Here is a 27016-nt window from a genome sequence, read left to right as displayed (position 1 = left end):
GCAGCAGTGTGAATGTCGTGTGCAGAGGACAGCAGATATGGAGCGAGTTAGATGACAACATAAAAATGTCACATTCTGTTTCCATTTTCAAGAAGAACCTTAAAAAGAAGTTGTTATCAACATATGTAATTGTTACCTCATGCCGTATGGGTGTTCCCAATACCTTTTTTTTTAGGCTATTGTTTATTGTTTTGATCTGATTTTTGTATCTGGTAATTTCCCAGTACTGGTATACTGATATTTCCCCTGTTTGTTTTAAGAGACGGAAGGCTCTTAAAACATGGCTGCTTTTCATGGGACTCTCATGCTCGCTGGTGCCTGATCCAGTGTTTTTTTGGGGTACCAGGGGTACTTTCTGGTGCTGATGTTGTTGATCAGAACAAGTCTACCTGTGGCAAATTGTTGGAGTGATATGGAGTGTTTATTCGTTATCTCTATTTTTGTATCTGTTTGAATGTTTGGGTCCCCTCCTAAAAGCTTTAGGTAGCTTATCTGGTGTGCCTCTTCCACACATCTTTGTTTTTGTCAGGTACTTGTTAATTTGCTCATACATTTTTCTGATATGTGAATAAATCATTTTGAATTGAACTGAATTCTGATTAGATTTGATGGCAGTATATGAGGGTAAATGTTTCTGTTATCTTGCTCACTGAACAGTATATTATAATTCACAGACATCCATAAACTGTATGTTATGGTCATACTAATATCCTAATAGCAAAGCTTAGATCATTATAGATATTCTGTGAGTAATTTGATACAGTTGTGCCATTTGCCTCTTGCTTTGTTTGATTTTTTTCACATGGCAACATTCAAGTCAAATGCCATGTGCATGCAAGGGTAAACACAGGTCTTATCAGTGATACTAATTAGGGATCCATTCCATTCAGGTCAAAGAGATCAGCCTCTGTGCGTGTTAGCTCACTGGAAAGGCTGTGACGGCTCTGATGCAATGGGACCTTCATTAGTATCACTACTAACACTTTTACTTTTACACTGTTTAACCTCTGATTTCATATCAGTGTGGCTGCGGTGATAAAGGTCTATTGTTCTTCCTCTTCCTTCAATACAACATGTTGCCATTTACATTTTAGGTTTTCATGCCCCCACAAATCCTCAACCCCCTTCACTTTTCCCTCCCACCCCTTCTCCACCCCTCTTCCCTCCACCAAGGGAGGTGGGCTCCATTCAACTACTTAGCTTGACTTGTGATTGGATTTCGTATGGGAATGCACAATGCCTATTTCCTGCCTCTATCAGAGATACCTAAGCCCCCAGGAACAACACCAGGCTTTGAAGACAATTGCTCTATAAGCCACTAAATGCTGAAGCATATGTGGAAGATCATATGTGAAGTTGGCTTCATGCACCACTAATCAGTTCTCATAGGAATGAATTGGGTCTGCCTCCAATGCTGTATCCAGTTCTTAATATGTCTGTGGAGATACCAAACAATGAGGTGGCTAACATGCTAGTTTCTCAGCCATCAGAATACATTGTGCTATGTTATACATGTATTATTATAAACTCAAACCCAAAAAAGTTGCGGAAAACAGGGACAGGGAAAATGCAGGGACCTGTAGACCTTTAGACCTATATTCAATTGAATACAGCACAAAGCCAGTATATTTAAGGTTAAAACTGATTAACTTGATTGTTTTCATAAATATGCACTCATTCTGAATTTAATGTCTGCAACATATTTCAAAAAAGTTTGGACAGTATCATGTTAACCACTGTGATACATCAGCTTTTCTTTTAACAACACTCAATCAGCGTCTGTGAACTGAAGACACTGGTGAAATTTTGAAAGTGAAATTGTTTCTCATTCTTGCTTGATATACGACTTCAGGTGCACATTCAGGTGCACAGGTCTAGTACCTGGACTCCTTTACAATGAAGCCACACTGTTGGAACACTTAAAAGAATGTGTCTTGCCATTGCCTCTGTGAAACAAACAGAGATCCCTGAAAAAGACGTTGTCTGGATGGCAGCATATGTTGCTCCAAAACCTGTATGTACCTGTCAGCATTAATGCGACCTAACACCCCCACCAATACCATCACAGATACTGTCTTTTTGAAGTTAGTACTGGTAACAATTTGGATGGTCCTTTTCCTGTTTAGCCCACAGGACATGACGTCCATGATTTGTGAAAACAATGTGAAATGTGGACTCGTCAGACCACAGTACACTTTTCCACTTTGCGTCAGTCCATCTCAGATGAGCTTGGGCCCAGAGAAGTCTGCAGCATTTCTGGATGTTGTTGATTATACCCTCACTGACCACTTCATTAGGTACACCTTGCTAATACCAGGTTGGACACCCTTTTGCCTTCAGAACTGCCTTAATTCTTTGTGGCATAGACTCAACGAGGTGCTGGAAACATTTCTTAGAGATTTTGGTCCATATTGACATGACAGCATCATGCAGTTGCTGCAGATTTGTCAGCTGCACATCCATGATGTGGATCGCCTTTTCCACCACATCCCGGAGTGATACAGTGAACTCACTGCCATGTTCAAGAAACCAGTTTGAGTTGATCGGAGCTTTGTGACATGGTATGTTATCCTGCTGGAAGTAACCATCACAGAACTGGTACACTGTGGTCATAAAGGGATGGACGTGGTCAGCAACAATACTCAGCTAGGCTGTTAAATTAATTTAATTTAATTTAATTTAATTTGTTAATTTAAACAATGCTCAATTACATTTACTAAGGGGTCCAAAGTGTGCCAAGAAAATATCCCCCACACCATTACAGTCACCAATTAACCTAGCATGCATGTCTTTGGACTGTGGGAGGAAGCCGGAGAACCCAGACAGAACCCACGCAGACACAGGGAGAACATGCAAACTCCGCACAGAAAGGCCCTGCCAGCCGGGGAGCTGGGGGATCAAACTCAGGACCTTCTTGCTGCGAGGCAGCAGTGCTAACCACTGCACCACCGTGCCGCCCGTGAGTGTACAGTGGAGGAAATAATTATTTGATCCCTCGCTGATTTTGTAAGTTTACCCACTAACAAAGAAATGAACGGCCTATAAATTTAATGGTAGGTTTGTCTTAACAGTGAGAGATAGAATATCAAAAAGAAAATCCAGAGAATCACATTATATAAAAGATATAAACTGATTTGCATTTCATTGAGTGAAATAAGTATTTGATCCCCTACCAATCATAAAGAATTCTGGCTCCCACAGACCGGTTAGATTAGTCACTGTTACACTATTTGTCCACAGAGTTTTTCACAAAGTGGTGAACTTTACCCCATCCATGTTTGTCTTTGTACTGTATTCAACTGAATACAAGTCAAAAAGTATTTACTAATCACTGCATTCAGTTTTTATATATGTTCTATCCCAACTTCTTATGGAATTAGGGTTGTAGTTTATTAATTTATTGTCGTCTATAAATAAGGCTTATGTCACATTTTCCTCTTTTTATCGGATCATTAGTCATGACCATGGTCATCATTAGTCATGACCATGACTAATGATCAAGTTCAGCTTCAGAACAGGGATATCTAGTCAGCACAGAACCTCAGTGTGATGTGTGGAGGTACAGCCTCTTAAGTATCAGTATAATATGCTGACAAGATCAGAGAAAGCTTATCATACTCACTGCATGAAAAAGAGCAGGCTGTTTTCCTCTCACTCCTCACCCAGCTCAAATCACTCATGGTCCGGTGTGGGAGTGGGTACTTACTGTGCCGCTGGATGAGAACATGTTGCAGTAATTCAGTGCAGCGTTGATAGGCAATATATTCGTCCAATTGCCCAACCCTACTACAGAGTTGACATGTTATGGTTGAGACACACCTGATAGCAATATTATTTCATGAATTTGTCAAAAAAAAAAAAAAGAAAGTTTACCATTGCTTGAGCGGTATTCCTGCCTTTCTTAGACCAGGAAGTGAGTCAGGGGTTCTTAGGGTATAGCTAACCCTTTTTAACTGCTAACTGATTATATTATGTTTCAGTAAACAATTGATTGAGACGAGAGACAGTTATCAGTAGGTTTATCTATATGTTGTCGGTAGGTTTTTAAATTTCAGAAATTCAGAAATCACAGTAAATAAAACAAATAAAAACTTTTCATACATTTTTATTGTGTAAGGCAGAGGCATTAGTATTATGGTCACTTAAAAAATCTAGTAATTGTATATTTCATGTTGTTATTTTGACCATATAGTGTGCACTTAGTATATTTCATAATGTATTTTGTACTGTGCAATGTGTACCTACTGCTTTCATTATGTCAGGGACCTGCATTTACTGTAGTCTGTATTGCACTTTAAATTTGATTTTTTCTGCCTACTTGTTACATGTAGGACTACAGTTGGAAATTGGCGTCTTGCTAAATCTGGTGCAACCATGCTTTCATTTCTTGTAAATGATCCATGTCATTGTCCACACTGTTCTTTTATAAATCAAATAAACTAAAGTAAACACATGCTTCATATATACATATATATATATATATATATATATATATATATATATATATATATATATATATATATATATATATATACATAAAGAATACATTTTCACCAAAATAAATTGGAATTAGAGTGTCGGTCTGTGTCTGCAGGTTTGATTTGTGACAAAAAACAACACTGTGTCCAGCAGCCACCCTGTGTTCTGTGCAAGTGTCCTTGAATGTGACACTAACCGCCTCAGGTGGTGGCAGCGTTTTATGGGAAATGTGCCATATGCTGTTGTTATACCCAGGAGAGGTACAATCTACTGTATATGTGTAAGTACACAAATTGGGATCCAAAGGCAGGCACCTCAGCAGACGAGACAGGTATTATTAAAGGACTCAAGATAAGCATGTGGGCAGCACAATAATACCAATGTCTCTGTACAGAGAGCTGGCCTCATCAGCTGCCTTCATTATTTAACCTTGATTAAGCAAAATGCTGGTATTTTACTGCGTGATCGCTGTTAATGATGTAGTTAATGTTAGTTTTTCCTGTTGACAACTCAAACCACCACCTCTGCATTCCTTTTGTTTCTTTAAAGTTTGTAGGCGGCAACAGTGTGGCAGCAGCCAACAAGCCATAACCGAGGTAATTGTCCTGCAAATGGGAAGGTGAGCAGGTTAGACGAGAAAAGGCAGGAATGCTAGGGCAGGTAAGACAATGTGACAAATGAAATGGGGAAATTGCTTGCTGTTTCTTTCTTTCAATATACACACAGACTAATTAGAGGATGAGTTGCAGCTGAGGAGGCAGGCAGGCGCTCACAGGGCTAATGAGGGACAGAGCAACAGTTGTGTAGAGCAGGAGACTGAGGAAGACAACAGAGTGTACGGATGAGGAATGGATTTCTCTCTTAAACACACACACTACAAATATATTGGTGTGTCTTAAAGATCGTCTGTAGTCCCAATTTTCAGACTGCATATGTCATCATAGAACTAGAGAGATTATTTTCATCAATGATTATTTTCTTGATTAATTAATTGCTAATTGATTAGTGGTTTGGTCCATAGAATGTCAGAAAATGGTGAAGAGTGTTGATTGCTGTTTTCCATAGCCCAAGCTGGCATCCTCAAATGTCTTCTTTTGTCCAAAACACAGAGATATTCAGTTTACTGAATATAATATTGTATATTATCATTATTTGTCTCTCACCGTTGACCACAGTACATATTTTTTCTTTCTCTTCTCCTCGCTGCCCTTATTACCAGGAATCAGGGAGCAAAATGTAATATTTTGTTCAGGGGTGTCAAAGGTTAATTGTACAGTGCATGCAGTGTGTGTGTGTGTGTGTGTGTGTATTGTTATACAGCTGGGCAAAGCAACACTGGAGCTGCTTTACATTCAGTTCTTTAACTGCTACTTTATTCAAAGTCAGTGTGTCTCTGAACTCTGTCTTCATTTATCACTGCTGTCTTAGACTCATGGCTGCCACACTATTCTCGACAACACAAAAAATACACACTTTAACACCAGGGAGAAACAGCGCTCTGTTGCATTGTTGCTGGTTAGTAAGAGAGCCACCATACCAGGTGGCCTCTTTTGCATGTTAAAACACCTGTTTAGCAGATAACATTGTTGTGGATGATTTCCAGTGGTGGGCAGTAATAAAGTACATTCACTTGGGTACTGTACTTATTTGTTTTTTTCTGGAAACTTCTGACTTTCACTCCACTACATTTCAAAGACAAATACTGTACTTTTGACTACATTTCTAGGAAGGTTGTTGTTAGTCATTACTTTTAGGCTAAGCACAGCTTTGAAGTCAGCTGTTGCTGTTTTTTCTTTTCTAAAATGCAATTGGCCACACACTGTGTTCCACACAGAAGGAAACCAATCACAGTACCCGCTCTCAACTGGAACTGATGTAAAGTGGAAATACGTCATCTGTAACAAGCACGAGCGAGCTCTTCCTCTTTCATTCAAACAAAACTCGACAATGGCAATGGCAGGAGAAAGACAAAATTAAATCTGAAGATGTTATTATAATTAGAAACAGAAATAATTCCAGGTGTGCTTTTAATGTTGGATTGTTTTTATCAGGGTGAAAAATACCACATAATTCATGTACTGCCCCTGAAGCCAGAAAGAAATCTCAGTTATTTAACAGAAATTTCAGGCAGAGCAGCTGGAGGTCATCAGAGGGAAAACCAGAAAATATTTTCTTCATAAAATGTGATACAGATCAGTTTCCTGGCTGAAGCTGCAGAACATCATCTTGGTACAAATATAGAGGCTGAACAAGTAGATGGCAGTGTGTCTGTATTTTGTGGGCATAATGTGCTGTGATTGTAAGAAATCTGCAAAGGGTTCCCATGAATTCATTGCAAAAGAAGAAGAAAACCAGCATATATGCATTTCCTTATCTAACCCTAACCCTAAGTTTGGCCACATTTAAAATGGACATCTGACACTGTAAAAATATACATAGGATAGAAAATAAGGGAAATCATAATAGGCCCCCTTTAATTGTAGTTTAGCATACATTTTGAGCAACATGGCCCCAGAATCGACTCCTGTCTTGGTATCGGTGACTGAACTCAGAGCTGATGTACCTCTCTAATTCTTTCCTTTTGAGTTATACCATAAAGCACTGCATAGAAGAGCCAGTGATGTGTTGAATCTTCTTTATTGGCAGCCTCCATCATCACTTAGATTCACCTTAACACCAACCCTGGCACCTGAATAAAGATTTCCTATCATGGAGCCTGAGCACAGGCGCCACGCTCTTAAAATGTGACAAATGCAAATGGGATGAGAGAAATCAAATGTGACTAACGTGTATGGAAACAGAGAAAATCAATTGTCTCCTGAACAAATGGATGAGCTATTAAAATGATTGTGTGCTACAGGAATATATTATCCTCAGCAGCTGCCAGCACAGGCAACAGCGACTCATATTCCAAGTCTGCTTGGCCCAAGACGGCACAAAGAGCTTCCACTAAGGCAATTACTGTATCCACACTCTGCATGAGCAGAACATGTGATTTATCCAGTGGCAGACTCAGGCTGTCTGAGGGGCAGGGGCAAAAAAAATAAATAAATGAGGGCACCAGCTGTATGTAGTGGGGCACCCGCACACCAAAAGTCATGATGCACTTTATCACATATTATCCATTAAAGGGCACCTTAGAGGGCACTTAACCATATGTTGTCCACCAAATGCCATTAAAGAGCAGTCATTCCAGGACTGAGTCGAGACCCACAGCTGGGTCATAGGAGATTTTTTTTTTTTTTGGTTGCCAAAAAAATAAGACTATAGAAGAAAGTCTGCAAATTTAAGATTTATATCAGCAGTATACCTTTTGTAAATCATTTAACATGTGTGTATTGTTTTACTGAGAAGAGAGGGAAAAAAATAGAGCCTGTTAATGGAAATAAAAACAGTGTGATTTGTTAGCCTCAAGATGTATTGACAAGGCCTATAACTGGGTCATGATGATTTATATTTTTTTAAAAAGTGGAACCCCACAAGTTTGGGAAGAGTACTCTAGAGAGCACTTTGCCACATTTTGTCCACGAGGAGGGCGCAGTGGAAGACACTTTACCACATTCTGTCCACTAGATGAGAACCCTAGAAGACACTTTACCACATTACCATTGAAGAGCACTCTAAAAATCACTACTGGATGGGCACCCTAAAGAGCACCTTATCATGTTGTATCTACCTTAGGGGCAACCAAGGGAGCACTTTTAGCATTTCAACCAATATGGGGCCACCAGGGGAGGCAATTGCCCCCCACCCGCCTCTGAGTCCACCAGTGGATTTATCTGCCTGCTCACATTAACAGTATTACAATCAAGCATGTAATAAAAAGCTGGCTGCACAAAGAGAAAAAAGAGGATTTTTTCATAGTGGACTTGTAGACCATAAAGACACCAAAGTTAATTTGTCTGTTTGTCTTTCAAATGAGAGGGTGCAATGATGCTAAAGACGTGGCTTTGAAGCAACATTAACATTTCCCAACTTTAATAATACAGAAGCTTTTGACTGGCACAGAAACTTCAGCTTGGGAGTTGGGGACCAAACTTTGAACTGTTGTTTCAAATCATGATGAAGAGAAGTTTCTTTTCCTTGCCCCATTTGTCAGTGATATTGAGAATAAAGAATTAATTAAAGCTTAGATGCCACTGAGACGAGATATGAAACATTTAAAAAAAAGGCTTTTATGAAACAATTGTATGTGGCTGAAGTTTGGATAAACAGTTTTTTATCGTTCTCTGTGGGGTAGAGAGGCTTCAGAGGAGAGGATTCAATCCACTCATCTGATAAAGACAGTTGCCAGGCTTCAAACGCAGCCTGCTAACACTTCAAAACAATCAGAGCATCTCCACAGGCACAGGAAAGGTTACACAGCGTGGAAATAACACAGATTTACTTTTTTTTTTTTTTTTTAAGATTCTGAACTGCTTTTTTGAATAATTCCCCCGAAATAAACACAGATGATGTACATGATATCCACGCTCAATCCTATTAGCTGCAAGAAAATGTCAAGAAGGAGAGCCATCTGCCTTTTAAACAGGATACATCTCCACATGATATTGATGGGATAGTAACCTTCTGAAATGACAGGTTTAGTGGAGTCTGCAACGTGGATCCATTAAAGTTTTAATAAACTAAATCACAAAATGGCAGCGGCCCACTGTGCAGAGTGACCAGTGTCCTTCAGAAGAATTGAGGTGTTGTACATCCTGCTCCCTGTTCGCCCTGATAGATTCACGTGTCAGGTTTCAACACTGGTGGGAAATCATCTCAGCACATGAAAGTAATGAAGCAACAAACAAAAAGGGAAAGAAAACAGTCTCCTAATCGCACAAAGTGAACTCAGGAGTGACTTTGTTAAGCCCCGCCCTCCTTAGTTACTCTGCAGTGCCTGTCAGCATTTCCTTTCTTGCACTACAGACAATCATTTTTGAAACACAAGACGGTGTTTTTTCTGGTTAATGTTAGTTTATTCTAATGTCCTTTTTAATATTTCCACTTGACACATTTTAAAACAAGAACCCTGCAAAAGGGTCTGAAATATGCAGTTACTTAACGGCTGCCTAGGCTACTTGACATAATGATAATGCTCAAAGCCTGAGGCTAATGCTACATCTTCGTAAACATTGGACAGTGAAATATGACAGAAATGCAGTCATTAACACTGCAAAAGGAAGCACAGGGATTAGATTAAGTGCAGTGGACCTAGAGACGGTCTGACTCAGGAAGAGAGCTGGGAGCTAAACCAACCCAGCTTAGATTTAAGAGAGCAAGCCAGATGGAGGTGTGTCATCGTCTGTCCACTTTCATTCTGCACCAGCCAACATCCTCCACCTCAAACCCCCACATAACATATCCCAATATAACCCCTGGTGGGGGTCTGCCAAATGTAGTGGTATCTGACACAAGTTTGGCTGCAGGTAGTGAGCTTGTTAGCCAGACATGCTAATGTTTGTAGCTCACTTTAGAGCAGATAAAGACAAAGTTTTATCAATTCACATCTACAAACATGTAGTGCTGTGGACAGGGTCAACAGCAAAATAGATTGTCCCCTTGGAAATGGCTGTCTGACAGCAAAGTAAAGCAGTGAAAATATTCATCTGTTGTACTGCTCACAAACTGCAAGGTCCAGCCCGGCTGAGACTGCATCCCTAGTGTCCCTCTGACACTTGTCCAGTGAACATATAATTTACATTCAGCATGTATATTTTTCAGAGGATCTCCTCTCTGGAGGCTGTGCTCTCCTGCAGCTCGAGACAGAACAGACAGACAGGTGGACAGACAGACCAGCAGCTTCTTCTCTGCTGCAGCTGCTGATCTTCCACATATCTTTTGTTCCTTTCTCACACAGTTTAACAGGATTTGAAATGTAGCAAAGTAAGACACCAGTTATAAAAAGTACTTTAAGGGTTAATGTTAGTGAAACCAGAAAGAGCAGCAAACAACCAATGTGGCTATTGTTTGTACTTGCAATTACTGATTGCAGTTAAGATGTAAAGAGAAAGTCTGCGAAAAATGACTTTGTGGAGGTAACGAGAGTAAATGTAATTGGTTGTAGATTAAGTTAGATAAAGATTTAGGATCGACACATCCAGTACATATCCACTAAACAAGCCTTTGCAAGTATTTCAGATTGCAAACTTGGTAATACTTCTCCTTAGTTTCTTAGATTTTTTGCCTGTTTTTTTGAAAAATAGCAATGTATAACAAAATTATATGCTTATTCGATATAAACTGTGAAAACTATGAATAAAATATTTTTAAAAAATACATTTAATTCTTATTTTCTTTAAGTATTTTGTCATGCTCAGATATGCAGTGATGATAGTTGGGTAATGTTGATGTTGTTCAACATCAAGTTTCTGTTTGATCATGTGATGACCTCAGAGTCCTATGGGTAACTTTTTTGAAAGTTATCTCCAACTTATTGTTGGTAAAATATGCAGTATAGGCCTAATGGTGTGTGTATGTGTTTGTGTGTGCATGCATGCTTACTAACTAGCCTGCACAAGGGCTCTATAAGGTGGGCAGTACTTTAGAATGTAAGCAAACAGTTTCCTGTTATTACATCCAGCAGACAGGGAGACTTGGTTCTGTTTCTGGGAACCTGATACAAATGTACACTATTCTTTTAGCTCCTTTTCTGTCTTCACTAGCCATGACCATGGGCTGTTTCTTTTGACGTAGGCTGCACCATGTTCACCAACTAACTAGCACAGCTAACATCTGTGCTGGGCAGCTGTTGTTCACAAGGTTTATCAGATCTCTTCTGCTCCTGGAAATGAAGTTGATGAGAGCTCTGAGACTGGACCACAACAGTAACTTTGCTTGCCTAAAATCAGAAAATTAGGTTGAGGATGTTAAAATGCTCAGGAGAACTGAGGGGAACCTGCAGAGTGCCTGATAATAAACTGTGGATTTGTCACTACAGGCAACTTTCTTTATACACACAGTCATTTGATCCAGAACTGTTCATACAGAAACATTCTGTTGTAACAAATTTGCTCATGAAATCACAATAAACAACTGGCAGCAAGGTTATCATTATAATAGTGTTATGTCTACAGTGTCACTACTCTGATGCACCTTCACTTTATTACTGTATTTTTTTTTACAGTATTGTACAGTGGAATGTGAGGTTTACAGTGTAAAACTGTAGCTTTCATGTCAATAATATGCTGTATTTCTACAGTAAAGCACAAAAGAAGAGACAAATCAGAGCTTTATGGAATTTAACATTTATTCAAAGGCAGCACTGTATGACAAAAGCCTTATTGAAAACCAAGGAATATATTCAAGATGTTGCTAAAAGATTCATGACACACAGGTCCTTGAATCACCCCGGTCCTGTTGTACTTCTTAGTTTCACAAACAAATGCATCAACTTGATATATTTTTAAGTTCTCACTTCCTCCACACTCTTGTATGCCTGTGCTCCCTCTGCTCTCGTTAACTTTTTCCTTCTCAGCATAGTGTCGAACTTTCTACTGGTGCAGGGTGGGATTTACTTGAGGATACTGCATTATGCTGTCAAATCTTACAGTATTCTACTGTTAATCTTTGTTCTCTCCAAAAATGATCAAAATTTAGAGCATTTAGCTATATTTAGGAAGAACCGTGCATTACTGTTTCAATTTGGCTATATTTTTACAGCAATGTATTACACTTTGGAGATTTAAAGGAGTTTTTTTATTTTCTACTTCTGATATGAGGCAATAAAACTGAAGTAAAAATCTGACTGCAGGAATTTTACTTGTATTTTTAGTGGTCTTTTAAAGCTGTAGTAGGTAGAAAGCTTAAAAACAATTGATTGTTGAGTCTCATCTGAGTTAGGTTTTGTTTTCTCCATCCTGAACCCTTCCTACCAGACAAGCAGCATGCACTTCATGTGCACATGCAACAGTTTACTGTGGCAACTGAGAGTGAGCACAGACTGACAGACATCAGCTCTGTGTAATAAAGCAGATACCTGAAAGTAGAAACAGCAACAGAGAAGAAAAACTACATTTCAAAACATCAAGATTCAGTTTGAAACTACAGAAGAGCTGAGAGCTGAACATAAAGAGACTTTTAAAAACGTCTTTCTCTCTGCTCTCCTGCACACATATGAGCTCAGTGTCAAAACACTTGCTTGTTCGAGGGGGAAGAAAGGAGGATCATCATGGTTTGGCCCTGGTCAGCGAGACACGACCACAGCCTGCTTGGAGGTGAGTCAGTCTCACTTTGGCACTGCTCCAGAGTCAGTTCATCTCTGTAATAATTGGTAATAATAGGTAAATTAAAGCAGTAATGAAAATGTAAATTAGCGCAGCATAGTTTGAATCAGTGCGGCCAAAAATTCCAGTGTCGAAGACCCACATGTGTTTGTGTTAGTACTGACACTCTCGTCTGGCCACTCCACGGGTCTGCGGTTCCTCCTTGGATAGCTGCTGCAGAGGGGGTGAGAAACAGGAGTGAAAATAAATCCTCTGTTTAATCCCAAAAGTTTAAAACATATACTCTGAGCTCCCCTCTTGCCAATACAGGAATCAACATCAGAGCGACTCCAGTGTTTCTTCCTCCAGATGCTCCAGTCTGTCACCCACCCTTTCAGTCAGAGCTCCCTGGCTCTGAGCAGCTGTCTGTCAGCTCTGTGTCTCAGCTCTGCCTGGTCCTCCCTGTCCTCGGCAAAAGCCCTATGAAGTGAAACAACTCAACTGAAAGTGAAGGCAAAAGTAACTGAGTGAGCTGACACTCCTGGGCTGAGCATGTTGTTCACTCGCTGGACCCTTTGTGAGATTCTATTTCTGATAATTCCATTTTATTGTGTACAACAGCCAATAGGAACACCCGGCCTCTCGATAACCTATGATTTGTTTAAGTCTACTATCATGGGCCAGATGTCCTAAAGGTTGAAGACAGAGCCAAGACGAGGTGCAGAAGTCTAGTTTGGCCTCAGATGCTTGATTTACAATATTCCGAAAGATTTTCATGGAATTATTTATAAATTATGCCAAAACAATGTTGTCTACCATAGCTTTAATGTTTTTTTTTATTTTACATTATTGCATTGCTACTTTTACATAACTAAAAGATTTGGATAGCACCACTTTTATAGAGACAGACAAATGTGTCTGGGGTCAGGTTTTCTCATACAACTGTAGACTGGGAGACATAAAGACATGCAAAGAAACACCCAGCTGTGCAGATCAATGCACATATGCAAACAGAGACACACTCAAAGTCACTTGAGACATGAGGCGTCGACAGATTTGGGCATGTGTCCCAAACCACAGGGAGTCCTTCCAACAGCTTGGCTTATAGATGAAGGTCTCTGTGAGCGTGCACATACGGAAATGCACACACTCGCACGCACGCATGAAAACACAGCAGCACACACACAGTCTCCTGCTGCTGCTCCTGGCGAGCTATGACACGTGGCCTGCTGACTGGAGAATAGCAGAATTGTGTGTTTGGGCCATCTGTTTCAGAGACTGATATAGATATCACACACACATGCTCACAAACAGTAGTAACACACAAAGAGACACTACACACTGCATACACACATTTTGTCCATGCACATACAGATAGACATGTAGAAAAGATTATGGCGATTATTACCCATTTATACCTCATTCATATTTATATTCTGTACTTTTGGCACCGCCATTTCTTGGTTCTGTGTCATTGTCTCAGCTTTCAAATGAGAATGGTCTGGTTTAGTTCCAGGTAGCACATTTCAGAGTTTTTTGGGATTCAGGCCTCAAATTTTGAACCTGTGAAGACCTGTACAGTACACAACCATTCAGAAGTTTGTAATGGTACAAGTTTCCATAACTGACAGGATTACTATTTCTGAATGACCTGGAATTTAGGATGTAGGAAGACCTCCTTCAAAAGTAGATGTTATTTTGTTTTAAGGGTTTGTAAAAAATGTTGTACATGGGAACCAAACATTGTACAATGTTGCAACCAGACTGACTCCCTGAACAACAGGGAGAATCTAAGAAATGATCAGTCAGTGATAAAATAAATTGTAAAGTCAGAGTTGCTTTTACCAAGCTAATCTCAAAACTTCAAATTAATCGAGGGTTGGCACTATTAGAATTTGATGGCAGAATATCATCTGATTATTATTATTATTATTATTATTATTAGTAGTAGTAGTAGTAGTAGTAGTAGTAGTAGTAGTAGTAGTAGTAGTATATCCAGAACAGAACAGAACAGAGTTGTTTTTGTTTTTTGAAGTTGCTATTCTGTAGGTGGGAAAAAGGGGGAAAGACAGGGAAAGGCAAAATGTATATAATGGTGTCTGTTCACTGTTATTCCAATCTCTAATAAAGATAATTATATAATAATAATAATAATAATAATAATAATAATAATAATAATAATAATAATAATTTAGGTTGAAATGACGTGTCCATGTTTGTTTAGTATTTAGGCACTGTATTATGAAGCAACAAGTCAGCTGTATTGAACTTTTCAGTCATAATTTTGTTGTTGTAATTACTGAATTCAACTTTATTGTCATTAACACAATGTGCAGACACATACGTTGATGTGAAGGCTATTTAATAGTCCCCAAAGAGTGTGGCGCTAGACTGAAATATTTTTGTCAAATGTAGCTTATTACATTCTGTCTTTTCTCACCTGTGAATTGTGTTACTAAATAAATATATATTTAAAAAAAAGAAAGAAATTTAACAAAGGATATATAAGTAAAATCCACTATTGACATATGACAACATATGATTAACTCAGTTAATTTAATTGCAGCTGCATAAATAGGCATTTTTATTTTTTATTTTTTAAATTATGACATTGATATGAAATATTAGGGTAAACACAGGTGTTTCCAGTGACACTAATTAAGGTGACATTCCATTCAGTGTATCAGAGCCTTTCCAGTGAGCCACCATGCACAATAGCAGCACCCTGACTCTGTTTAACCAGAATGGAACCTCAGTGTAATTATTAACACCTATATTTAATTTACAATTTCATATCAAAATGGCTGCTGTGGAAATAGTCTATTTGATTTCTCTCCTACTACTCCAAATATGCAGAGCAAGCAGGTAGGCTAACTTTCTTGAAATAATGCCTGGATATTCTGAAGTCAAACTAATGGTAGAATTTTATGTTTTCCCCATTTTTGCATGAATGCAGCATAAGTACAGCGGTGGAGTCGGGGGGTAAACATCTTGCCTGTAACTAACAAACTGTCTTTTGTTTTTGCATTCCTGTCTTTTGTGTGCCAGAAAACAAGATACACTGTATAAAGTCAACATTAGAAGTGTAGAGTAAGATTGCTGTTGTCTTACTGCTTGTAGTCTTTATCCCTAAACTAGTACATCTTGGATTGAGCAGCATACATAACACAGTGACTTGAGAGCGATACCAATCTACTCATCTCACCATATTAGTGTTTGAAGTGTATTTTTGAAAATTGTCAAAATATTTGTTTGAAATGAAAATCAAGTCATCTAGGAATAAAAAGGGAATCTAGTCATAGAAGGAGTCAGATTATCTATAAATGGGGAATGAAAGAAAAGAAATTGCAAAAAACACACACTCCACTATTCATTGCTTTTGTGGCTCCATTAATTGGAAAAGTGTGTCATTTTGAAAAGTGCAATTGTTTTTTTTTCCTTTCACAAGAAAAATTGCTTTGATTGGTGCTTTTGGTAAACTGTATATTTGAGAGCATATTTTGTATTGAGATATCTTATCTTTTCAGACCCAGGTGTTATTCAGTATTTATTCTTCACTAAAAGGCTCAAATACCAGCCAGTCCAGTCTGGAAACGTCTTTATTGCTGAACTTTTGAGTCCAGTCTTCTCAGAGTCAGAACAATAAAGAAGGTAAACACCGAGAACCAAACAAACCGGCAGAGTGGACTCAAATAAGGCCTGGATCAGACTTTATTGACATGTCTTTCATGCAATTAGAAAACGGGGATGACAGAGACTGACAGCTCCTGTGAGGAGTTGAGCGTGTGCAAGAAAGAAAACAAGGTTAACGCCAAACTGAAAGGAAAATAAAGTCAAGCTATTTTCAGTGTTATGAAAACCAATTAGCAGGAGCATTGTCATTATCATCCTCAATTTTTGAAGTGCCAAATGGATTTCTCTACATTAGAGTCTTTGAAGCATTTGTATTAACATTTTCCATTTTAAAGTGCATAATTTATTGAGAATGTCATTATGTGTTCTTTAATTAAGAACCCTGAGATGTGAATAAAGATGTATATCATGGTTATGAACTTCATCATATGTGAAAATATAAAGAAAGAAGAAGAAAATCACAGTCTTGTCTCCTGTACTTGTCAGTTTATTCAGCTCTAATACACAATATGCAGGATGAGTTTCCCTGTTCTTTTATATTTAACTGGTATTTATTCTCATTATGTAGATTAAGTGGTAATGTTTTGAAGTTCTGTTTAAAAGTTTTAAAACACTCCAAGAATCATTTGAATCTTCTATCTAGCATTTCATCATTGAATTGTAATATGTTCCACAGTTTCTTTGTATGATTATGATCATCTTTACAGAGCTGATCTGAAGTTAGTTTTATGTATAGTAGCAGGAAACAATTGCATCTGGTAGATTTTCATGAGAAACTGCTCCAGCTGAAAAGTATGACATCAGTATGACAGTGATGGTGACACACATGGAGATGTTCATGAGATCTGATGAGTGTAAACCCATTATTTGGTGGACTGTCAAGTTTTACATTATGGAGGTTACCATCTTGTTTTTTTGCAACCAGAAAATGTGCATTAGCAACAACGTGGGTCATACAATAATAATAATAATGATAATAATAATAATAATAATAATAATAATAATAATAATAATAATAATAATAATAATAATAATCATCATCATAATCTTTATTTACAGAGCACTTTTCAAAATTCACATTACAAAGTGCTTCACAAAGGCAACAAAATAAAATAGACAGGGTCAGGATTTAGCAACTGGTCACTCGTCGATTGTGTTGATGTTTGGAAATAAGATCAGAAAAATAATATGTTCTTGCATTCTTGACCATTTTGTTAAAATGTAACAATAACCCCTTCATAGTATTGAGATGTACATGGAGCTTGGATTTTTTTCCATCTGCGCTCAGCTTTCCTACATTCTCTTTTGCAGCTGCGAATGTCATCATTTATCCAGGGTTGTTTTCTTGCTGAGGACTTAGACCTAACTTTAAGAGGTGCAATGGTATTGAGAGTAGACAAGCAGATTGAATTGAAGCAGTTGGCCAGATCATTGGTATTGGGATGTTAAGACAGTTGTGAACTTTGATTATCAAAAAGTGGACGGAACTCTAAGATACTGCACTCATTAAGAAATCAAGTGGACAAGGTGCTGGGTGTAGCTGTACTGATCGCAGGTAATTCACAGTTAAAATTATACATTTTTGATCTGATCTCCAAGAGTTCGACAGGGGATATTTCTACACCCAGTGTAAACACGAGGTCCAGTGTGTGACTACACTTATGAGTTTGCCCAGACACATGCTGGTTGAAGTTAAAAGAAGAGGTGATGTTTATGAGATCAGTAGCATAAATGTTAGTGGAGTCATCAACATGAATGTTAAAATCACCACAGAGAACAAGTCTGTCAAAATTTAATACAAGGGTGGATAAATATTCAGAAAATTATGTTAAAAAGCTGGCAGCCGTTTTTGGGGGGCGGTAAATTATCATAAAGATGATTGGATGGAGACCGCAGACTTTAAAAGTGAGAACTTCAAATGAAGAGAATTCCTCACAAGTTAGCTGAAAGCATTTTAAGATTTTCTTAAAAACACTCACTAGACCACCACCATGACCACTGACTCTGGGTTGGTTAAAACAAGCATAGTTTGGAGGACACAGTTCAACAAGAGGGCCATGATTGTGCTTGCAACCAAGATTCTGTTAAAAACATAAAATCTAGGTTTGCAGATGAGATAAAGATAATTTAAAATAAAAGTCTTATTGGATATGGATCTTGCATTAAAGGGTGCAATTTTAAGCTTGTTTAGTCTGGGAGCCAAAGTTAGAGCAACAGTCGGAATTTTTAATTGGTTGTTAATATTTCTGTGTGAGTTGTTCGTGGTTCTGTTGTGAGATCTATTTGTTACAATAACAGGAATATGAGAGCTGTGTAAAACAATGTTTGAAGGAGATGAATTTATAGGCCAGTGGGTGGAGCTAGTGAGCGCAATGGACACGGTGAAGAAGAAGAGTTGGATGCAATGACCAGTGTTGTGTCCAGGTGTGCTGCAGGAGTAGTTAGTCATGTGCGTTTGGCGGTGAAAATAGAATGAAAAATATTTGCAGCTAGGGCACGACTGCCCTGTGAGCTGGGATGAGGACCGTCTCTGCTAAAAAGTGATGCACGATCCCAGAAAAGATTAAAGTTATCAATGAAAAGTACATTGTGTGTGCTGTTGAGAGCAACGGTCAACAGGTGGGATAGACGACTTGGACACCACTGTGGAGGGTGGAGGCGGTGACAGGGGGCCGTCAGACTCCAGGGGCGAAGCTGGGAGTAGAGGGAAATCCTGCTCGCACAGGATGGAAAATTTGTTGCTCAGCTGGACAGACTGAGGTGGAGGGAGTGGTAGGAAAACTTCCCACCATGTTTACCCTTGCAGGCAACAGTCCACGGCTCCTTCTGGCTAGGAGTGGAGCTAACTGGGACCTTGGGTTTAGCTCCCAGCTTTGTCCAGTGGTCTGCTGCTTGAGCAGCAGCAGCGCCAATGTCATCTAAACATGGTACAGTTGAGTCCAGTTCTCTGGCATTTGTGGTGGTGACAGCGGGGCCCATGGTGATCAGAGAGTCGAGTATCTGTTCTTCATCCCGAATCTGGTATAGCATGGATATCCTCCCTTCCAGCTCAGATATTTTCTGGGACAGGTGGAGGCAGCTGTCGCATCCAGATGGTGAGGTGAGTGGAGGCATGCCAGTGGGTCTGGTGCTGGAGAGACAGAACAACTATAACCAGTAAAAGTAGTCATGACAGTGGTAGGCGCTATTATCTTTGGTGTCGCTTTGGTGGAGAGAGGGGCAGCACAGGGCAAAACTTACTTGCGAGGGCTCCACAACAGGAGCCCACAGCGGAAAGTAGTCTTGTCGCACACGGGAGGTCGTAATAAGACCAAAACTTACCGGCACAGGCCCAAGAATGGAAACAGCCTCTGGTAAGTGGATTGATCAGCCGTAGTCTCCTCTGGTTGGTGGTGGGTGCATCTTAATCAGTGTTGTGCATGAACGCACTCATATTTTTTGTGAACAGTGAACTGAACAGATCAGTTTTCAATTGATAAACATTCACTCCTCAGAGAGATAAAAGCACTCACAAGAGAAATGTCAGCATGGTATAAAAACTTTGGTTGATTACGTGGCCTGAAGTGTATGACCTACACTGCAGACTGGAGTCTCTGTTACAGTGAGAAACAGACTGACAGATCTGCGTTATATTTGCTCTTTGCCTCCATTTTGTCTCTCTCTTCATTTCCTTGCGGTTCTCATGTGGTATGGAGCGTTCAATTTGCACTGGAAACTGGATTTTAACAGTATGTTAATGTTCAAGGTTGCTGTAGTGTAAAATATTCTCAAATTGTGGTTAATATTAATAATAATTAATTAATAAAGGAAAAATTTGAACAGTGGAACAGTGAAGAGAAAACAGAATTTTAAAAAATGAATCATGAATGTGAGCTACTTAATTTTAAACTGTGTAAACCAAACTTTCAGCTAATTCTTTTTAATTGTTTTAATTTGCACAGCACTGATCTTATTCATATTTGATCAGCACTGCCTAGTTTGCCTGACATTTTGAGTTTTGTGAGCCTGGTGCATTGCGCTAGATGGATTCACTGATAATGACTTGTCAAAAAAAATGTAGCCCCGCCTCAAAGCATACTCTGTTTTACTCTAAATGGGACCATAATTTATTAAATGGACATCATGCTGTATTAAAGAAGACTTGAAACTAGTGACTGAGACATAATCTCATTAGGAAACTGTTTACAGAGCCCATAAATCAACTGAGAAGTCGGCTGATTTTGTTGGATGCATACTAGCTTCTCTCTGCCATAAGGAGAAATGCACTTCTGCATTAGCTTCACTTTTTAGACCTTGAAGCTCCTTCCACTATTCTCACAGAGACGCAGAAACACCACGATGCTCGTTGCCTGTAGGCTCAGGTCCAACAGGTGACACTGGATGTTGTTTGACATCCTCCAGGACTCACATTCTTCACATTCATATATATAATTTTATCTACTACAAACTCTTCCACACGGTATCTTTTGTGATTTCGCTGTTCTGCACAGGTGGCATCTATTGCACTAACGTCTGTCCATCCTGGGAGGAGGATCCCTATTCTGTGGCTCTTCCATTTTTTTCCCAGTTAAATGTTTGTTTGGGGGGAGTTTTTATTAACTCTTAAGAGGGTGTACAGGACAGGAGGTGTCATACATTGTACAGATTGTAAAGCAGCCTGAGGCAAATTGTTATTTGTGATATTGGGCTACATATATAAAATTTGATTGACAAAATGCATCAGTTAGATGCTGGAGGGAACGTGGGATAGATGAAAAAAAGACTAATGGTCAATGTTGTTCTTCTGGAGAATACCTGGAGTAACTGCTATTTGTATCCAAATACACACACACACACACACACACCTGACAGTCTGTGTATGAGCATACAACTTCAGAATATTCAGGTCCTCTCTCTACAGTGTCAGTCAGCAGCGTCTCCTCTCCAGCCTGTCGGTGCTGTGGACCTGTGTTCTGATTGGCAAAGCCAAAAGGCACAACCAAGTGTACAACTGAGAGAAGGCGGTCACACACTCCTTTTTATTTTATTTAACCAACAGAAATAAATTGAAAATGAATAGGAAGTAACAAGAGACAGATCCATTGAGAGGGCTGTAAAAGGATGACATATTTTACATATTTGCTACTGTATATTGGGGGACAGATTGGTAAATATCAGTAAACAATAACAATCCTGGTTTTCTGGGTTGCCTTTGTTTTGTTATTTTGTTCCATGTAATTATCCTGATTAACAAGTTAGAAAAGTGTAAAAATCAAATTATATTTTCACAGTGCTGTCTTCTTGCTGACTCCTCCTTGTCTCTGCCTCCAGGTCTTTCTCCAGCCTATCAGACGACAGCGAGGAAGCCAGAGCCAGGTACCTCTACAGGCAGTGGGTGGGACTAGGTTTGACCGATGTCCGTCTGACCAATCACACAGTCCTGCTCAGCCTGCCTGGTTCCACACCCAACACCATCACCGACAGGTCCAGTCACCAGTGTTTCCTGCCAAACGGGATCCCCTGTGACCAGCGGGGTCCGAACGACCTGCCAAAGCAGCGCTTCTCCTACGCAGCCTACTCTGCTGTCGGCAGTCTGCAGGTACTGCACCGTCACCCTGTGATGACATTTCCTAAAGCAAAGGTTGCTTCACCCTTCTGGCTGCTGCTCTCTCCTCTCTGCTCCTTCTGTCCTTCATCACCTTCATGCTGTCATGCTGTCACACTGTCCACGTCCCTAGCCACTGGCCTCTGAGGGGTCAGCAGTAAAGGCCATAACTAGAGGATGTGGCTTTAAATGTTATAGCTTGGTCAACCACAGGTCATCCTATCTCTGCTGTTACCTTCGACAAGGCAGGCGAGGAAAAAGATGATATTTCTGTTTGTATTCTGGTGTAATGTTGAAGTGATTTGTGTCATTGGAAAGAGTCCTTAAACATCCTCTTTGTCAGCATCTTGTTTATGAAATCACTTCAACACCAATTTTCTTCTGTGCCACGGATCTGCTGATTCAATCCTTATTCTAATGAAAATTTAAGGTTTTATAAATAAGCTCTTTTCATACTTTCAGAAAAGAAATCTGCTGCTAATCACGTACACGTTGGACCGCACCTTATTGGAATCTTTACTGCAGCATAGTTGAAACCTTGGATAGACTTTGGAGTCGTGTCCTTAGGAAACCATTGAAATCCTGTGAGAGCACAAATTCTCATGTTCCTGTACTCTGAAAAACATCCTTTACAACAGTTTGACTTATTAACTTCTGCTGCATTTTGTGGAAGTAAAGGTGATGGAACTAAATAAGAGTGAGGTCAACCTCAGGGCAGCTGTGGCTCTGCACTGAAACCTGAAGAGGCAGAATATAAAGAAAAATCACCGACAGCACACTGCATTATATCACCGTTTGCTTGTTTTCTGACTGGAAAGTTTTCTTTTGCTACTAGGCTTGCTGCAGTAGTCAGTGTCACCAGTATTACATGGTGTTCGTGACCAATTACACACTGATCTGACCTGACAACTGTTGTTTTTCTTTTTTTTAAATACACATAAATTTCATGAAGTTAATTTTTGACAATTTTGCATTCCAAAAGATATTAAAGTGTAGATTATTTACTAGAGGTGGGACTTTAACACATTAATTATGATTAATTCATTACAAAAAAAAAAAAAACGCTTCAAAAAAATTAACGCATTTAATTGCAGTTTGCACTCCAGACAACACAGAACGTTTGTCAGTGCAGGAGTTCCTGGTCTGCCAATCACACTGAAACCTATTTTACACCAGGCGTGGCTGCACTCGGAGAGATATGCTGCCATTCTAGTCAATGCTGTAATTTATACCAGAAGCGCCGCGGCGCGTCTCAGCAGCGTCCCAGAAGCAGCTCAGCGCTCCGCTCCGCAGAAAATACGCAGCAAGTCTATTTTTGACTGATGGTGCGTCAATTGGCACAGAGCAGGTCAAACGGGTAGGAAGTCAGAAAACAGGGGAGAATCTGGTTGATTTTCAAAATAAAAGACCTGTGCAGACTCACGATCATAAAGACAGACAGAACATAAACAATTTAACTATGTAGCCTACTTATCCATGGTAGAAGCACAAAGAGCAAAGAAAGAGGACTTAATCAACAAAATCAGAGCAAGTAAACACACTCAGACAGGCAAAACTCTGCACTGCTGAAACGCTTCTGAAATGCTTCTGAGTTTAAATAAAGGTCTATGAAAGCTTGAATATAGCCACCATTATGATTTATAGTGCCATTGTCAGACTGATGCAAAAGAAACAATACTTTGTTGTTTGCATGTAATGTTTATGCATGTAATGTCAACTTTATTTGTAAAGCACTTTATAAGCAAGTGGACCAAAGTGCTGTACAGAAATAAAATACAAGAACAGATTAAAAGACATAAAACAACTATACAGTTTAAAGCAAAAGAAAAATAAAATTAAACAAATATATATATATATATATATATATATATATATATATATATATATATATATATATACATATATATATATATATATATATATATATATATATATATACACATATACATACACATACACATACATACACACATACATACATATACATATACACATATATACACACACATGCTCATACATACAATACATTCAACATCTCACATGATGTGAAAAGCCAGGGAGAAAAGATGGGTTTTAAGATGTGATTTAAAAACAGACAGCGAGGAGGCCTGTCTGATGTGGAGAGGCAGATCATTCCACAGTTTAGGAGCTGCTACAGCAAAGGCACGGTCACCTCTGAGCTTTCGCTTAGTTTTAGGTACACTCAGGAGCAGCTGATCAGCTGACCTGAGAGAGCGGAGGGGTGTATAAGGCTGCAGCAGTTCGGAGAGGTAGGGCGGGGCGAGACCATTTAGGGATTTAAAAGTAAATAAAAGAATTTTAAAACTGATCCTAAAATGGATGGGCAACCAGTGAAGTGAGGCTAAAATGGGGGAAATGTGCTCGTGCTTACGTGTGCCAGTTAAAAGACGTGCCACAGCATTTTGCACCATCTGAAGACGAGCGACGGAGGACCCACTAACACCCACATAAAGTGCATTACAGTAATCCAGCCTAGTGGTCACAAAGGTGTGGATTACTGTTTCAAAGTGCTTGTCTTTGCATGTGTCTATCATTTGATTCAGTCATATATCAAAATCCATTTAAATTGAAAAATGTTGCTTCTTGTGGCAAATATTGTTATGCCATTAAAATATGATTAATTGAGATTAATTAATCACAAAGCCTCTAATTAATTAGATTATTTTTTATAATCGAGTCCCACCCCTATTATTTACAGATAATATTGATTATATACAGACTTCTATTGTGTAATATTTTATGTTGTCCTTAATAATTATGACTGGCACAGCTGGTTTCAACTACAGTACTTATAGACATGTAAACTGTATAAAAATATTAAATTGTTTTGATTTAATTAGACATTATTTTGTGTCATACATTAAATCTGACATCAGTTAAATGAATTAAAAACGTTGAATTAACAATAAATATGGAATATAAAAGATATTTTTTTTTAATTCTGACTAATAGATTAATATTAAAATCTTGGTTGTTATTGTTATAAATTTGGCCCAGTGACTCATGGGTAATCTTGCTTGACCTACACAGTGAAGAGCCATTGCTCACTTCTTCCCTACAAAGTTCACAGTTCCATTTGAACTCAGTATTTCTTGCTCCCTGCATGGCTGAATACCCTGCACAGTCCACTTCATAGGGAACTAATGGGCGATTGGAATGCAGCCTAAATGAAAAGCAACCCAGTGCTAATAGGGAACCTGTTAATGTTAATGAGGTCATCCGTAAACTTTTTCTAAAGGTGGCAGCATCTGGAGTTCATTGGGCCTCATTCACCAACTTCCAAAGTTTTTTTTAAGAACAGTCCTGAGAAAAGTCTAACTCAGATTCATAACGGTGTTTGTAAACCACAGAATTGTTGGTATTTGTGTTCTTAGAATGATGAAAGCCATTGCCTTTGTAAGTGCCAGTTCTTCCTAATTAGCATATGGAGACACCTCACCAATGCCCAAATAAGGGAATGAGACTGCAGGGCTGTGCCAACATACAGAAATCACACACAGACAAGAGAGGACAAGAATCCCAAATGAAAATCTAATCGTGGAGCGGTTTCAGCAGTTTTATAAGTAAGTAGGGTTTTTCAGAATTAATACAATTTGACCGTAAATGTGATGCAAAAGCTGTAAAGCCATGAAACATGCTGAAACATTTATGTGTGAAACCTCAAATCAGGCGATCATTTTAGTGAAAAAGTGATCTCTTCCTCAGCATGTTTATTTGTTTAAAGTGTTACAGTATAGTAACACTTGCACTATACTATGTTGCAGTATAGACCAAACATTGCATAATTTAAAACCCCCAAAAGGTCACTTCTGTCCTCTCCCCTGAGTGAAATTTCATTTTTGGGAGAACTATCACTTTAAACCTGTTTGATCTGTGATGTCTTTGTTTCTTCTGATTGATTGTACACTAAAAATAATCAAAGTCTAATTTTGAAAGACCATAATACTTTGTAAACTATTGAAAATAATCATTAATACTATTATGAATTTAAAAAATATTCATGTACTTTGAATCGTGTATTATAATACAACTGTGGAACTGAAGAAAATGCTATTACAAATTATTTTAAGTATGTCTGCATGCAAAGTGTCTGAGCATGCTCTTGGATGTTCTTAGATTCTGTTCTCACCTAAGACCAAATCCAGAGCTGGCTCTACCCCATGTGGTGCCCTAGGCGAGATTTTGTATGGCGCCCCCCTCCACCGGCGATTTACATAGGCTTTACATAGGCTTGGGCTAGATTTACATAGACAAAAGAAATCAAATAGCATTGTTTTAACCATTGTCTTTAAGACCCCTCCATGCTACCCAGCTACTTAGCATAGCATGTTGAGGCTAATTGCTCAGAAGCAATCAACTTAACAGTACACTGTGCTAAATAAGAGGGGTGCAACGGATCAAAAAACTCACAGTTCGGATCGTATCACGGTTTTGATCACAGATCTGATCATTTTTCGGATCAGCAAAAAAGAACAAAGTGGTGGGATTAGAGTTAAATTATTTTGAAAATGCACTTGTCTTTGATCTTTATCTGTCTGTAATTATCACCATAGTTATGTAATGTAATAATAATGATAATAGTAATGATAATGGTAATAATATTAAAAACTTATACAGTGCTGTACTATGTATATACTATACATATATTAGATCATTATACACTGTACAGTATAATACACAACTATGCTCTGTAGTCTGGCTCAATGTCCCGCCTACAGCAGCACATCTGATTGGTTAGAAGTCATGATCAATCAGCAGAAACACTGTGTCACAGACGGGGTGAGACAGAGCTGCACCGGTGAGCAGAGAGGAGCTGTGTAGAAGTTAAGACAGCTGATATCACCAAAGTTTCAATAAACATCACAGTTTTATGATCTGTTTCTTTGGTGATAGCAGAGTTACAACAGTGAACAAAGTTACGGTCTGGATTTCATTCAAGGTGATGTGACGGTTTTTAAATCAGTTGCTCTTCACAGAGATGCGCTGCACACAGCAGCATCTGTCCTGTCTTTTCACTGCAACTCTGCATGGAGATTTCAGTTATTATAACTTATACAAAAGTAACAGTGACAGTAAAACTATGATGCTCACATGTGGTCCATGGATCACATGC

General features: G+C 38.8%; 1 protein-coding gene across 1 annotated transcript in view; it reads left to right on the top strand.

The window, feature by feature from the left end:
- Nucleotides 1-27016, top strand: part of naaladl2 (N-acetylated alpha-linked acidic dipeptidase like 2) — a 753458-nt gene that overhangs the window by 328145 nt on the left and 398297 nt on the right. Inside the window, exon 6 of the mRNA XM_084722364.1 lies at nucleotides 21609-21876. Within this exon, the coding sequence (XP_084578490.1) occupies nucleotides 21609-21876 (268 nt within the window). The remainder of the gene's footprint in view (nucleotides 1-21608; nucleotides 21877-27016) is intronic.

Source organism: Lutjanus erythropterus, chromosome 7 (assembly GCF_056507025.1).
Source record: "Lutjanus erythropterus isolate fLutEry1 chromosome 7, fLutEry1.hap2, whole genome shotgun sequence".
Lineage (NCBI taxonomy): Eukaryota > Metazoa > Chordata > Actinopteri > Lutjaniformes > Lutjanidae > Lutjanus > Lutjanus erythropterus.
The sequence above is the reverse complement of the archived record's forward strand: the minus strand, read 5'-3'. Positions and strand labels throughout refer to the sequence as shown.